The 16019-nt window shown below is 39.7% G+C and overlaps 1 protein-coding gene across 2 annotated transcripts; it reads left to right on the forward strand.

Moving 5' to 3' along the window:
- The first annotated feature begins 314 nt into the window (after nucleotides 1–314).
- LOC144706974 (DnaJ/Hsp40 cysteine-rich domain superfamily protein) lies at nucleotides 315–4065 on the forward strand. Of its 2 annotated transcripts, none has more exons than XM_078580078.1 (4): nucleotides 315–619; nucleotides 1329–1590; nucleotides 1901–1945; nucleotides 2058–2254. In XM_078580078.1, exons 1-4 carry the CDS (start codon nucleotides 464–466, stop codon nucleotides 2081–2083), a joined length of 489 nt encoding a protein of 162 aa, XP_078436204.1. In that variant the 5' UTR covers nucleotides 315–463; the 3' UTR covers nucleotides 2084–2254. The 2 variants fall into 2 exon arrangements, with proteins under 2 accessions (XP_078436204.1, XP_078436205.1); XM_078580079.1 differs by lacking the exons at nucleotides 1901–1945; nucleotides 2058–2254 and adding exons at nucleotides 3023–3098; nucleotides 3897–4065 and having other exon boundaries at nucleotides 318–619.
- Nucleotides 4066–16019: the final 11954 nt, after the last annotated feature.

Here is a 16019-nt window from a genome sequence, read left to right on the forward strand (position 1 = left end):
TATCTCTCTTACTCCCATGGCTCTCTCTTCATTTATTTTATCTACTATCTCTCTCTCCCATCTCTCTTTTACCTCATTTCTCAGCTCCTTCCACATCTATCTCTTCATTCCTTCTTTTATCTCCCTTACCCCATATCTTTCTCTTCATTTACTCCATCTACAATCTCTTCTCATCTCTCTTCTACCTCATCTCTCTCTCTCTTCACTATTTTATCACTCTTATTCTCATCTCTCTCTCTTCATTTACTCTATCTACTATCTCTCTCTCATCTTTCCAGCGGCTATCATCTTAAGAACCCCATCATGATGTTAAAGCACATTCAAACAGATTCAATCTCGCAGAAGCAGACTAATTAAAGCGTGGCAAGATCAGGCGGCAATGCCGAAGTAGTTCAGCTTTCGAGCAGCGGAAGAAGGTGAAGTTCTCGGATTTCTGATATTCCGAGGTCGTGAAATCGCCGGGATGGAGATTATGATCGGCATGTCCACTGCGTCGTGGTCGGCTGGTTCAATTTGCCGTTCTAGAACACTATTTTTTGGTGATGGACATGGCATTCTGGCAGGAAGATTACGCCGGGTCTCCGTTAGACTACCAGTCTTTCCTCGCCAACCACTTCGGGTGAATGAAAGTTTATAATTTTTTTTTTTTTGTATAAATTTCCTTTGCCAGTGGATCTCGTAGCTTCAGGATCGGCGGGATTTTCGCTGGTTTTTTGAGTTTCTTTTTTCTTGGAACGATCAGTCATTTCGTCGGGCGAGTAAAGTTTTATCAAAATTATTTTTTGTAGAAATTTCTCGTCTCCATGGATCTTGTAGCTTCAGTATCGGCAGGATGTTCGCAGGTTTTGCAAACTTTTTTCTTTGAACGATCAATCATTTCTACCAAAAATGATCGTTAAGATTCGTTTTAGATAGCGTCGTATGATCATCATGCGGTGCGTGTCTGGAAAGGGTCGACAAGCCTTAGGGGCGAAGGGAAAGTCTTAATTCTAATATATCAAAATCATTTTGGTAGAAATTTCCTGTGCCTGTGGATCTCGTTGCTTCAATATCAGGGGGATTTTCGCTAATTCATGAATTTTTTTCTTTGAACGATCGATCATTACTACCTAAAATTACCGTTAATGATTAGTAAGTCTCAATTTAGAAACCGCCAATATGATCTGTACGCGTCGCGTGTCTGGAAAGGGTTTTCATATTATCTCATGTAATCTAATCCAGATGTCTAATGCATCTAAGATTTGCAAAACATTCTTCGGATCTTAATCAAGTTGGGCTGTCTGAATGGCACAGTTTTTTCATTTTCATACGTCGTTTTCATTTTGTAGGTAATTTCCTCTGCCTCGGGCGACTTGCAAAGCTGCATAGGCAAGCTTGAATCTCTGTTTTGCTATGATAAACCAATCCCAGAAGAGAACATTGAAAAACCCATTGGTTTATCTCTAAGCGCAAAGGAGATTGGTGGGAAAGCACCGTGCACGGATTGTGAGTCAAAAGGGGCGGTATTGTGTGCCACTTGCTCAGGTTCTGGTTTATACGTTGACTCCATTTTGGAGAGCCAAGGGGTTATCGTTAAAGTTAGATGTTTAGGTACTCTTCTCATCTCATAATTTTTATTATCCTAACGCCTAGTTTGCATGTTCCGTTTTCATTCAAAGAATACTAGATTTTCAAAACTCTTCCAGTCATGGTTATGTAATCATGCAACTGAAGTTGAATGGAAGATATGAATGCCATTTGTGCAAGTTGCTGACAATTTTTTTATTGATCACCGATTCTGGTTGATCTTCCCCTTTCCTTTCCAGAAAAAAATCCAAGGACTAAAATTCGCCCAAGTATTTCATGTCAGGGGTACTTTTGTCATTTATCTTCAGTGTAATTTCCCTTCAAATACATGTAGGCCTCACTTATAAAGTATGGGAGATCCTTCTGAAGGGAGGCACGGGTATGATCTGGACCTGTAGCCATTGTTATTTTTCTATAGTTCTCTCTCTTCCCTTCCAAGATCTTTCCTATGTTGAAATTGACAAGAACTGCTAGTTCTTATCATGGATTAGACAGGAAGGGAGGGAGAAGATGCTAGAATGATCGACATGGAGGGTCGGAATGCCGGGAAGGGACCTGGCAGGATGTAGGCATGGTTGTTATGTTCTGTTCTTCTTGAAGGAACACAAAATTCGCACAAAAGAACCGCACAGGGCCTTGTTCTTTGTTCTGTTCTTTTCTTTTTTCAAAAACGAACTAAATTCGCACATTCACACAAATTCGCACATTCGCACAAAACAAGAACAAAATTCGCACAACGCGAACAAAAGAACCGCACACGGGTCTGTACGATGTTCTGTTCGAATTGTTTTTTTTCTGTTCGGAAAACCGAACAGAACGAACCATTCGCACAAATTCGCACGAAACGAACAGAACGACCACGTCTAGCAGGATGTATGTCTCTCAGGGAGGAGATACTGCCGGAGTAGACCTCACATGGTGAGAGAGACAGGAGAACAACAACTCGATATTTCTTCCTGGCTGCCATCCTAAAGGAAGGGCTGCCCAATTTAAAGAGAAATACTTATGACGAATGACCAAAAAGCCCATTCTGGGTTTAAAGCACAAAATTAACTCTAGATTTGATGGGGATCATATCTGAACCAAATACGACTGCTGTCCTCAGACAGAGTCTCAGAGTATGTGACTCTCAGAGTTTACTGAGAGTCTCCCCTCTCCAAGCACGACCAACCTAGCATGCATTATTCCACATTAACCATTATAACCTTGACCTAGTGACTAAAAGGCCATTATTGGGTGACCCACTGATATGTTCTTATCAAAAACCTACAACTACAGCCCTATCATTTTTAAGTGAATCGAATTTAGACTAGTAACCACCAACGCGCACTTATACTCATCGTTTAACTGTTCGTTTTCTACTTTTTTTCTAATTTCTCGATTTCCTTGATTAAGTACTGGTTTGCCGTTCTATCTTCATGTTAGACTGTTTGGACCTGTTGGTCTCTGGTTTCAGGTTGTGGTGGCTCCGGCAACGTCATGTGCTTCACTTGTGGTGGAAGAGGTCACCTCTGAGCTCAGATGGCAAATAGGTTTGTCTCCAACTTGATTATCATTTGTGGTAGGGGAAGATTTTCATAGGAAGTTGTATGCATTCCATAATAAAAAATATTTATGTCTAACGTTGTTCATAACTTGGGTCATGATAGAAGAGAGAAAAGCTCCTACACGTAGATCTGATCATTTCTCTTCCCTCTTGAGCAATTCATTGCTCACTCGCTGTTTTACCACTTTTTTTCTGTACCATTCTGGCATGAGGCAATAGTAGATTCGCAGCTGAACCATCACATAAAGTCTGGTGCTATTCACTACCAAGTCTATAATTTCCTTGTTTGTACTATTTTAATAACCCTGTTGGCCAAAACATAGAACTTACAATGAGAGGATTTTTTTTGGGAAGACAAATGTAAGGATCTGCAAAACTCTTTCACCCGTTCTTCTTGATGAACCCTACTCTGAACAAGTGCCAAGAGTGACATGGGTATTTAAATATTATTTATGAGCAAAAGATATTTTTGTAGTTTGCCCTTTTTAATGACATTCCTCAATGTATTATTATCATTTTGAGAATGATTATGCATGAGAACAGGGTCTTTTAGTCTTGGTGATTTATAAATCCTAAAATATAATTTCAAGGCGATATTTTTAAAAGGATCAGGACTGTGGGTCATCCTCATTCATTATATTTCTAGTGTTATTATAGTTATGCTAGTTATAAATATTTTCCTCATCATGACCAAGACTATTATTAAATTTATGATTTGGATCTGTATTTGCAAGAGATATCTGTATTCTATCTATTATTGTCATTCGTGCTCATGACATTTCAGATCTGAGGAGATTTGGCCTTCAATTATCATAACCAGAGTAAATGCACTCATAGACATTTCATTGGCATTTTGAGATAGATTTTTGGTGTAGCTATGAGGATATTAACATTTAATATGTTTATAATGATTCACTCATTAAACTTTCCTATTCATCAAAGACTTTTGTTCACTTCTTGGAGTTCTGTGACACATTTTAGTCATTATTTGTAAGACAGCAGATTTAAACCTTTGGATGCGACAGTATAAAGAGATCCACGATGATAACAATTTCAGGTTGAATTCTCAAAAAATGTAATACCATGTGAACTTACTTTTCGTTTTCATAATCCATATATTCCATGGTGAAAATAATACTGTATTAGAAAGAAAAAAATATCATTGATCAGATGATCAATATAATCCTGAAGTTTGATTGAATAGACAGAGGGTCTCTTTCCAGATCACATTATCTCTTTTTCGAAAAGTTTTTAATTTGCAACTTCAATTTGAATAATTGATTATTCAGGTAAATATCAGAAGCATGACACCACTTTTGTATTTTGACTGATTTGAAGTTATTGAGAAGAAACATATTTGTAAAGATAATTGAAAGTTATTGAAGGAATGAAAAAAAATATAACCGGAGGATCATAGGAAGTTATTGGAGAATAAATTGAGAGAACTTGTTGATCTGAATTTGAGCTTGAGATGGGTCTGAATTCATAGAACTCAGGTTGAAATTAGGCAGGTCGAGTGATCTGCAAAATGACAACAATATATTAATTTTGAGCTTCTAACATGATTCGCACAAAAATTTTGGGATTCAAATAAGAATGTTTAATGAGTCTAATGGACAGAGTTGGGGTGAGTAAAACAACTTTGGAATTGATCTGAACTTCAATGAAAAAATGGGTTTTTCTTAAAAATAGGATTTTATAATGGACTGACATGAGAGAAATGAGAGCATTGAAGAATGTTATAAAATACAGTTGCATTGAATTTCCATAATTTGAAATTGAGTCACTGGTTAGGATTTAGGTTATGAGAGTGAAGCAGGTTTGAGTTTGGAGGTGCCTTGAAAGTGAACTGAATTTGGGTTTGTGTTTGGGCCTTACAAGCTGATACAATGCTCCAATGGGTGTATCTTCCTGATGTTATTCCCATATATAAAACCCCAATTGGATAGATATGGACTGGTCAATAGGGAGACGAGCAAGAGAGCTCCTGGGATGGAGAGGATAACGAGAAGGGTCAGGGAAAGAGCCAAACGGAGGAGGGAAGGGATCAACCAGAGACTAGCCGCCTGAAGATGCGACGAAGAGGAGATGATCGTGAGGACAAGGACCGCAAAGGGGAAGATGCAACTTGGACGTAGATGAGAATAAAGGAAAGAAGGGACATGAATAGCCAATAAGATAACTTCTGGTCTACCCTCTTGAGGGGAGGTTTGTGTTATTTAAAGGAAACATGGAAGGAGCGGGGCACAGAGGGTAAGGGATTGTATCACATGCCTAATGGCCCTATCCACCCCAATCTATTTCTATATCTATTTACATATCTCTCTCCATATATCCCTATGCAAGTGGTTGTATGCTCTCTCACATTGATCAATATAATCCATCACATTGGTCTCACATTCTTTCTCTATGACTTTGATGGCCTTCTTGTTTCATTTTTGCTCATCATCTCTCATCGTAAGTTGTTCCACCTTCTAATAGACAAGTCGCTGCAGTTAAATTTGAGTAGTATGATATGCGAGCAGGTGTATGTACAGAGGAAGGTCCTATAAGGGCCCAATCTGCAAGCATGGGTCCAGCCCACAATAGATCCTACTTAAAGCCCCACTCGAGTGAGTTTGTGGTAGGAAATTACATGGTAAGTTCTCCACCCCTCTCTTGCGACATCACCCATGTCTTATCTTGGTCGCGACTCTTCCCTCCTTTGTGCTCGCAAGTCGATGTCATCACCCCCTGTTGAGCCTGCAAGTGTTCGTCGGTGATCCTTCACCATCCTCTCATTATTTTTGTTCTCTCCTCTCTTCCCCACAAACCTCTTCTATCTCTCATCCCTTAACTCCTCATATTGCACTGCACCGTCATTGTATCAATTTGAATCGTTGTTGGTTGAATTTGAAGTTACATTCCGGTCATCGAAGATATTTGATGATCCATGAGGCTGATTGAGCTGGAATTTTAAGGGTAGCTTCATCATTATAACCTTTTTCCATCAGTGCCCTCTAATCTATAAATAAAGGCATGGTTATTTGTAAAAAAATATCCTTAAACTATCTTCCTACGTGTTGAGCTAACTGAAAGAGAATGGGTTATTGAGATCCATCAAGCTTGTCCTTGGTGTCCTATGTATGTGAGAGGATGCAGAAAACAAGAAGGAGATCTTTCATGCACAAGAAAATCACCATGATCCCAGTAGAACTTAAGGATCTACGGTAAGCATCCTCACCTTAGATTGGCTCTTTTCATTATCAACATTAGTGCACATCCATCTTATCTTCCAGTTATACAATCACATTGCATTTATGCACACATCAGTCACATCTTACGCCTTTCACATCACCGTATCTCCATCATCTCACTGTCAATCCCCCCTACATGAAGAATTCTTTTTATCACGTCTCCATCGTCTATTTTACTCCAATTTTTGTTGTCACTCCCTTCTATATATCACTCGTTCTTCTAATATCCTCATTAGCACTTTCTACTATAATCATCCAAATGTTAGTAATAGTTATCACCTCCTTGCCTTACATTTTTTTCTCATATCTCGACCCTGTGTTTTAATATGTACCTCCTCCATCCTCTTTAGTCAAATATTTCAGGAATATTATATCCTTAATTAACGTTTCTGGTGGAGACCATCAGTACTCATCATTGGCTAAATTTACTCAAACAAGCATAGGTAGGGACAAGACCTCACTGTCAAATAAAAAACACCAATGATAGATTAAAATCCTAATTTTGAGTTTATCATGGGGATGAAGACATGCCTATCAGCCAAAAAAATATAATGCATATCACTTTATCCTAAATGTTGATACATTACATTTTATAAATCAATGGAATAGGATTATTGTATATGATAGGACCTTTCGATCACTAGAGTCCTTTGTTAGGGAATATTCGGCACCATCTGTAGGGTAAGATGAGTCTGGAACTGTATCTCCTATGTTGTACATGGTTTCCTAAACTTTACATTGGCGAGGAACGTTTATACTATACACATGCGACCCAGTTTGTACAAATTAAAAATCAATTTCTCCAAGTGTGTGCGACCAGATTGTTGGTAGGATTCTTCTCCATAGAACATTGGGACAAGTATTCCCAAGATAAATAGGATGGTGACACAAAGCATCAAAATGTGGATGATACTCCCCAGCTGGAGGATGTTGAAGGCAGAAACTCAAATTATCCCACTACATCGAAGGACACGAACTTGCTGATACCACCATTAAATGATTTTCATTTGTTTTTTTCAAGCGATTTTATGACACGTATGGTGTTTTTATATTAAATTGCATGATAATTTTAGTGCCTTTTAAGTATGTTGTGTTTCTCTTTCCCTCGTCATCGAGATTTTGAATTGAAAATTTTGAAGATTATTTGGATTTCAAGTGATTAGATGCCAATGGTGGGACTAAATTCATTACTAAGCCATCTAATAATAGGATGAAGTTTATTCATTTTTTATAACTTACTTGTTTATCTATGTATAAATAAAAGTTATGAGGCGTATAATACCTAGTAATTTAAACATTGAATTAACAAAATTTTAATTGAATACACTGGCATTTACATTCATCTGATATATATTATGATAATGATTTTTTTTTGTTCACTTCGACTGATAGATATCTCCTCTTCCTTTATTGCCCCACGAATGAGTGAGGATAATGAATATTCACAGTGCATATCCTACAGACGTCCCCTAATTAGGTGTCATTTATATCATTAATTCGTCAACTAGATTATAAGTGGAACTTTTGAAAATCGTTGCTCTCTCTTTAATTGGTCTCTCTATTAGCCTAGAAAAATATACTCAGATTGAGTACAAATAATGTAATCAATTATATTATTTTTCAATCGGTGAATCACAAGACATAAAATGTATACTAATGTAATTACCACGTAATCATTTTTCAAATAAATTAACTTACACTTATAATACTTTGGCAGGGTGAAATAATGTGCGATGGGCACTTTGAATTTATGTACAGAATTTTCCCTTCTCTTCCCACAAGGTGTTTGACTCAGTGACATAGTTGTCACCTTGATCAGCGTGCACAACACTAAACCTTGACACTTATTGTCTGTGAAAACATGCACATCAGATCATTGTGATGGAAATTTAATGGCCATGAATTAAAAATATATGCCGGCTCACTCAATATCATTTTCATTTAGTGACACCTTCATATATCTATCAACGGCCTCAGATTTCCATGAATGGTCAATCAGACACCCTATGTTAGTCACCGTCATCTTCATCTTTCAACCCACTTTTTATCTCATCTTCATCTTTATACCTTCTTCTGCATATACTATGGTGATTTTGGCTGATTGCATATAAGCGAAAGCATAATACACTTTTAAAGCATTCACAAGATGAAAAAAATATCAATTTTCTGCTCTATACTAGTAGAGATCATTATGGAGGTAGAATAAAATTGATACTTTTGGTGGTGAGTTTGATAACAATTTTAAGCTTCCTAGTGTGACAAAACAGCTTCAGTGACACTACATTGCAGAGAGTGAGTTATTATCTTGCGTGCATTGCGTCTAATATCGTACCAAGACACAATTTTTTTTGAATGTGCTAAAAATTCAGGGTGTTATGATCAACTGTCATCTTAGTCCCACCAGTTCAGGCACTACACTTAATAAAATATGTCACAAAATAATGAGGTGATCTCATAAAGATTTCCCATGGTCAAATATTGGTGAAGAAAAAACTAAGGATTCTAACTATTTTTAATAAAATAATACATATCTAGCAGAACATTCGGAGTTTGATTTCAATTCATAGCATGAAAAAAAAGACGTCCACCTCTTATAATCATGTTTCCATATTACCATACACTTAGATGATAATTTTATCAAACATTCATCTACACCATGTCAAAATTTTAATCCATCTAATACTGATTGCATCAAGTCCGTCTTCATTAAAAAATTCATGGTGGACTTCCACAGTGGGATCGTCTTAAAACCCACAAACCTCTTAGGACCATGATTTGCTTTTTGAAAAATAAATTTAATGCTATTACCCGACAAAGCGATAACCACCCAACCATCATTTTACATTGTCATCCCACTTAGATTCTGACTTTATCACACATTTATTGGTACCATATCATACTTTCATTCATCAAATCCAGATAGCATCCATACCATCTTCATTTCAAGTTTCCCAGTGGCCTATGCTGGGGAACATAAAACCCACTAACCTCTAATGAACATGGTTTTAAATTACCGTCCACTTAGACGATAATTTTATCATGCTTTCATCCATATCACATTATATTTTCATCCTTCAAATCTGATATTGCTTCCATACCATCTGTTGAAATATTACTTCGTAATGGGCCATTACAAATATATTGTCTAAGGGGCCCTTATCGTGACCCATTAGATATGACTTATCTCTCTCCTCTATAAGTGGCTGTATCAAACCCTAACGTTATGAGACTTATTTTTTGTGTTTTCTTCTTACTCCCTCCTCTCGACTCTCTCGCTCTCAACCCGACGATCAGTTTTTTCATGGTATCGGAGCTGTGATCCGCCGGCCGGTCGCTCTTCGTTTGTTGCCTCTGATCGTCCATCACTCATCAGTGATTCACCTTCCTCCGTCTCGCAATTTCGTTTCAGTTGGAGCTCATTTTTCGCTTCGGTTGTATTCCCGTTGGAGCTTTGAGCATTCTGGTCGACTCCTCATCAATCACCTTCAATTGGAGCTTCAGTTGGTTTTTTTGGAGATTCGTCGACTTCTTGTTTGTGGCGATTTCTTGTCGGTGGCATTCTCGTCGACTCCTATCTTCTGAAATATGGCGTCCACTACTTCAAGTACATCTTCGGCTATCCCTCCCGTGACTCCTACTGTTCTATCCAGTCTTGACCTCAACAGTTGGATTTCTCCGCTGCCTCGTATCCCACCAAAATTCCTTTTCAATGGCTTCAATCTCCTCCAGTGGCGCCAATATGTTCAAGTGGCGTTGAAAGGAAAGCTCCTGAGACACCTGTTGGAAGAGGGACCATCATTGACTGCACCAGGATATGACCATTGGTTGGATGTGGAAGGCGTTATCCATCATTGGCTACTTGATAGTATCAGTCCTTCCATTGCTCCAGATTTCCAGCCTCTTGCATCTGCCAAAGATATATGGGAGACAGCCCAAGAGGCTCATTCAAAGAAAAACAATCTTGCCATTATCTATGACCTCGTCAGTCGATCGACTAACTTGGTTCAGGGACCTAGAAGTGTTCTTGCGTATAGCACTGAACTTGCTGCATTATGGGCAGAGTTGGATCATTACATGCCACTTGATCCAAAGTATGTTGATCGTACTTATGTACTCCAACTTTGAGTATTCCTCATGGGTCTTAACCCCGAGTATGAGCCTCTTCTCAGTCAACTTATTCATTGGGAGAATGTACCTACTTATAAGGAGGCCCTTAACAGTATTCCGACCGAGGAGTCACGCCTCCGCATTCTTCATTCTGAGCCTACTTCTGCTATGGCCAGTTATCATATGGGTACTTCCTGATCAGCTTCAAGTCTTCAAGGGTCACCACCACCTTTATCTCCTTCTCTTGTTATGAAATCTGCATCCTCTTCTCAAGGATCCAAGGGTGACCCATCTCTCTTCTGCAATTACTGCAAGAAGCGGGGCCATAGTAAAGAGATGTGCTACAAATTACAACGCAAGACACACCAGAGCCATCTGGTCACGTCTCAATCCAGCCTATTTCTTCCAAGTGGCTCTTCTCTAGTGATGGCACCACCATCTGTTCCCTCCGTTTCAGCTCCACCACCACCAACCTTGTTTCCTATGGGTGATCTTTGGCAATATGAAATTTCTCAACTCCGTCGTCTCATTCAAATGACCGTGGTTGGCTCCACGACCTTGGCCAACAGTGGTATGCCTTCTCCATTTCCATCATTGTCTTTATCGTCATCATGGATTATTGATTCTGGAGCTACGGCTCACATGACACAGAATGCCCATTCTTTTCCTACCTATTCTCCTTCGCCCAGTAGTCATAAGGTTTGCACCGCCTCGGGTGATCTTCTCACCATTGCCGGTGTCGGATGTCTTCACTTGTCCTCTCTTCTTACTCTCACTAATGTCCTCCATGTCCCACACCTCACTGTTCATCTCCTTTCTCTTCGTCATCTTGTTATGGATCTCGGGCAGGATCTACTCTTCACTCCTAATAAATGTCTTTACTATGATAAGGTGAGGAGGCAGAGGATTTCACTTGCTGAGGAGCATGGGGGTCTCTACCTCCTTCGTCGACCATTTTCCACTCCTGTTGTGGCCTCTCCTCTCTACTCGATGTCACACGACCAACTTTGACTTCTTCATCGCCGCTTGGGACATCCGTCCTTCTCTACCCTTAAAATCTTATTTCCTCGTCTTTTCCATGGACGTCCAGTGGAAAACTTTGTATGTGACTCTTGTCATTTAGCTAAACATACGTGCATCTACCTATCCCTCCTCTGATTTATCTTCGCGCTCCTCTGTTCCTTTTTCTCTCATCCATAGTGATATATGGGGACCGGCTCCTGTCACCAGTCTCTCAGGTGCACGGTGGTTGGTTACTTTTATCGATGATTGTACTCATGTTACATGGGCCTTTCTCCTCAAGCATAAGTCTGACCTTCCTCAAGTCCTCATCTCTTTTCATGCCCACATTCACACTCAATTTGGGACATCTTTTCAACGCTTCCGCTCGGACAACGCACGTGATTATCTCAACACCTCCATTTCTTCCTTTTTTGATTCCCACTGCATTGTTCATGAAACCTCTTGTGCCTACACTCCCCAACAGAACAGTCTGGCGGAACGGAAATTCCGTCATATCTTTGATACTGCCCAAAGTCTTCTTCTTCACATGAACATGCCAAAACACTTCTGGGGTGAAGCTGCTCTCACTGCCATTCACTTGATTAATCGTCTTCCTTCTCATGTTCTTTCTCAAAGTACCCCGTTGGCATCCCTTCAGCATTTCTTTCCTTCGGTTAAATTACACACTCACCTCAAACCTCGTATATTTGGATGTGTCTGTTATGTCTCTCTTCATCCTCCTCATCGTGATAAACTTGAAGCCAAAGCCATCCGATTCGTGGGGTATTCATCCCGTCAAAAGGGGTACAAGTGTTACCATCCGTCTACTCATCTGTTCTATGTGAGTAAGGATGTTACGTTTGATGAGCCTACTCCCTTCTACACCACGCTTCCTGCATCTTCTCCTCCCCTCGACCCTTTGGACATGTCTCTTGACTTCCTTGTTCCGCTGTCCCCTTCCATTTGTGTCTCTCCTCCTTCCACGCCACTGGCTCCTCCTCTATCTCCTCTCCCCTCTTCGCCAGATCCTCTTGTTCCTACTCTGGATCCTTCTCTTCCGTCTTCCCTCTCCTCTCGATGGTTTACCGGCCCCACTTACGTTCGATGTGCCCGTCTCCTCTCTAATGCTCCGCCTTCCAATGAACCCAACCCTTCTCTTCTTCCTGCCCCACCGGCTTCCTCTTCTCCCTCTCCTTACCCCTTAGCCAATTACCTCTCTTCTCATCGTCTTTCACCTTCTTATCATGCCTTCCTCACTAGCCTTGACTCCATTGCTCTCCCAAAAACCGTCGTCGAAGCTCTTTCCCATCCTAAGTGGCGTCATGCCATGGAAGATGAACTTTCCGCTATGGCTAAAAATCACACTTGGGATCTTGTTCCCTTACCCTCTGGTAAACGTGTGGTTGGTTGTCGTTGGGTGTATACCGTCAAATACAAATCAGATGGCTCCCTAGAATGCTATAAAGCTCGTCTGGTTGCCAAAGGTTACACCCAACAATTTGGGGTTGACTATCAAGACACATTTGCTCCTGTTGCTAAGATGAACATTGTTCGTCTTCTCATCAGTCTTGCGGCTCATCATGGCTGGTCTTTGGCCGAATTTAATGTCAAGAATGCATTTCTTCACGGTGATCTCCAGGAGGAGATTTATATGTCCTTGCCTCCAGGCTATTCTTCACCATCATCGGACACGTCCCTGGTGTGTCAGCTGAAAAATGCGCTCTACGGCTTGAAGCAGTCTCCTCGTGCTTGGTTTGGTTGCTTTACTCAGTTCATGAAACGTCTTGGTTATTCTCAGTGTAACGGTGACCATACCTTGTTCTATCGTCATTCCTCCCCCGGGGGAGTGACTCTTCTTTTGGTTTATGTTAATGATATTATTATCACAGGAACTGCTTCCCCTTTTCTTGTTGAATTGACAGATCATCTTGCTCGAGAATTCGATATCAAACCTCTCGGACCATTGCGCCACTTTCTTGGCATTGAAGTTGCATATTCCTCTACAGGTATATTCCTTTGTCAACGCAAATATATTCTTGACCTTCTTCGAGAACTTGGAAAAAGTGATGCACAACCACTTCCTACCCCCATTGAAGCCAACCATCATCTCTCTCTTTCCGAACATGACGATTCGATTGACCAAGGCCGGTACCAGCGCCTTGTCGGCAAACTTATCTATCTCACTCATATGCATCCAGATATTGCCTATGCTGTCAGTATTGTGAGTTAGTTTATGCATTCTCCTCACGTATGTCATATGCGAGCCGCTGACCGTGTACTTCGTTACCTCAAGGGTACTATTGGTCTTGGGTTAGTCTTCAAAAGACAGAGTGGTCTTCATTTGGACATTTATACCGATTCTGATTATGCGGGCTCCCCGACTGATCGTCAGTCGACCACGGGGTACTGTTCTTTTCTTGGTGGTAATCTCATCACCTGGCGCAGCAAAAAACAAGTCGTATCCCGCTCAAGTGCTGAGGCCGAATTTCGGGCACTTGCTCAAGGTATCTGTGAAGGACTGTGGCTTCGCAATCTATTGACTGAGCTCCAACTGATCAGTGATCAACCCGTTCACCTTTTTTGTGACAACAAGTCAGCTATTAGTATTGCTCATGATCCCATACAACATGATCGTAGTAAACATGTGGAGCTCGATCGTCACTTCATTAAAGAAAAGCTGGATCATGACAACTTCTGCACTATTTGTGTTCCCTCCGTTCAACAACCGACTAATATCTTCACCGAAGGCTTACCGGGGGGGTTCGCTTCCAAGAATTGTGTGGCAAGCTGGGTATGGACAACATCCACTCTCCAGCTTGAAGGGGAGTGTTAAAATATTACTTCGTAATGGGCCATTACAAATATATTGTCTAATGGGCCCTTATCATGACCCATTAGATATGACTTATCTCTCTCCTCTATAAGTGGCTGTATCAAACCCTAACGCTATGAGACTTATTTTTTGTGTTTTCTTCTTACTCCCTCCTCTCGACTCTCTCGCTCTCAACCCGACAATCAGTTTCTTCACCATCTTCATCTCTAGTTTTATGGTGAGTCTCAACAAAGGGGTCATCTTAAGACCCGTTAAACTCTTATGATACTGACTTCATATTAGCATCCACTTAGATGATGATTTTATCCTAATTTTATAAATAACATGGCATACTTCCATGATCAAATCCTGATATAGCATCCATAACCATATTCGTGTCAAGTTTCAGGGTGAGTCTCAACAGAGGGGTCATCTTAAGACCCGTTAACTGTTTATGATAATAACTTTATATTAGCATCCACTTAGATGATGAATTTATCATACTTTTATCAATAACACGCCATATTTTCATGCATCAAATCCTGACATAGCACCCATACCATCTTGATGTCAAGTTTCATGGTGGGCCCGTACCCACTAATTTCTTTCTTCAAAAAAAAAAAGAATTAACCTCTCATGACAATGAATTCATATTAGCATCCACTGAGATGATGATTTTATCCTAATTTTATAAATAACATGACGTGACATACTTTCATGCATCGAATCTTTATGTAGCATCCATCCAATCTCCATGTCAAGTTTCATGGTGGGCCTCAACAGAGGGGCCATCTTAACACCCATTAACCTCTTATGATAATGAACTCATATTAGCATCCACTTAGACGATGATTTTATCCTAATTTTATAAATAACATGACATGACATACTTTCATGCATCAAATCCTGATATAACATCCATAGCATGTTCATGTCAAGTTCCATGGTGGCCATGTACCCACTAACCTCTATATAAAAAAAAAGCATTAACCTCTTATGATAATGACTTCATATCAGCATCCACTTAGACAATGATTTTATCCTAATTTTATAAATAACATGACATGACATACTTTCATGCATGAAATCCCGATATAACATCCACAGCATGTTCATGTCAAGTTCCATGGTGGCCATGTACCCACTAACCTCTTTCTTTAGAAAAAAAACGGATTAACCTCTTATGATAATGACTTCATATTAGCGCCCACTCAGATGATGATTTTATCCTAATTTTATAAATAACATGACATGACATACTTTCCTGCATGAAATCCCGATATAACATCCACAGCATGTTCATGTCAAATTCCATGGTAGCCATGTACCCACTAACCTCTTTCTTTAAAAAAAAACGGATTAACCTCTTATGATAATGACTTCATAGTAGCATCCACTTAGACGATGATTTTATCCTAATTTTATAAATAACATGACATGACATACTTCCATGCATCAAATCCTGATATAACATCCATAGCATGTTCATGTCAAGTTTCACGGTGGCCATGTACCCACTAACCTCTATATAAAAAAAAAGCATTAACCTCTTATGATAATGACTTCATATTAGCATCCACTTAGACGATAATTTTATCCTAATTTTATAAATAACATGACATGACATACTTTCAATCATGAAATCCCGATATAACATCCACAGCATGTTCATGTCAAGTTCCATGGTGGCCATGTACCCACTAACCTCTTTCTTTAAAAAAAAAATGGATTAACCTCTTATGATAATGAC

The sequence above is a fragment of the Wolffia australiana genome, chromosome 8, assembly GCF_029677425.1.
Source record: "Wolffia australiana isolate 7733 chromosome 8, ASM2967742v1".
Lineage (NCBI taxonomy): Eukaryota > Viridiplantae > Streptophyta > Magnoliopsida > Alismatales > Araceae > Wolffia > Wolffia australiana.

Excerpts from the sequence above, each read along its gene's own strand:
- LOC144706974 (XM_078580078.1), top strand. The coding sequence starts at position 464 with ATGGAGATTATGATCGGCATGTCCACTGCGTCGTGGTCGGCTGGTTCA. Across the intron at positions 620-1,328 it reads TTCCTCGCCAACCACTTCGG|GTAATTTCCTCTGCCTCGGG; the intron begins GTGAATGAAAGT and ends TTCATTTTGTAG. Across the intron at positions 1,946-2,057 it reads CCTTCTGAAGGGAGGCACGG|ACAGGAAGGGAGGGAGAAGA; the intron begins GTATGATCTGGA and ends ATCATGGATTAG.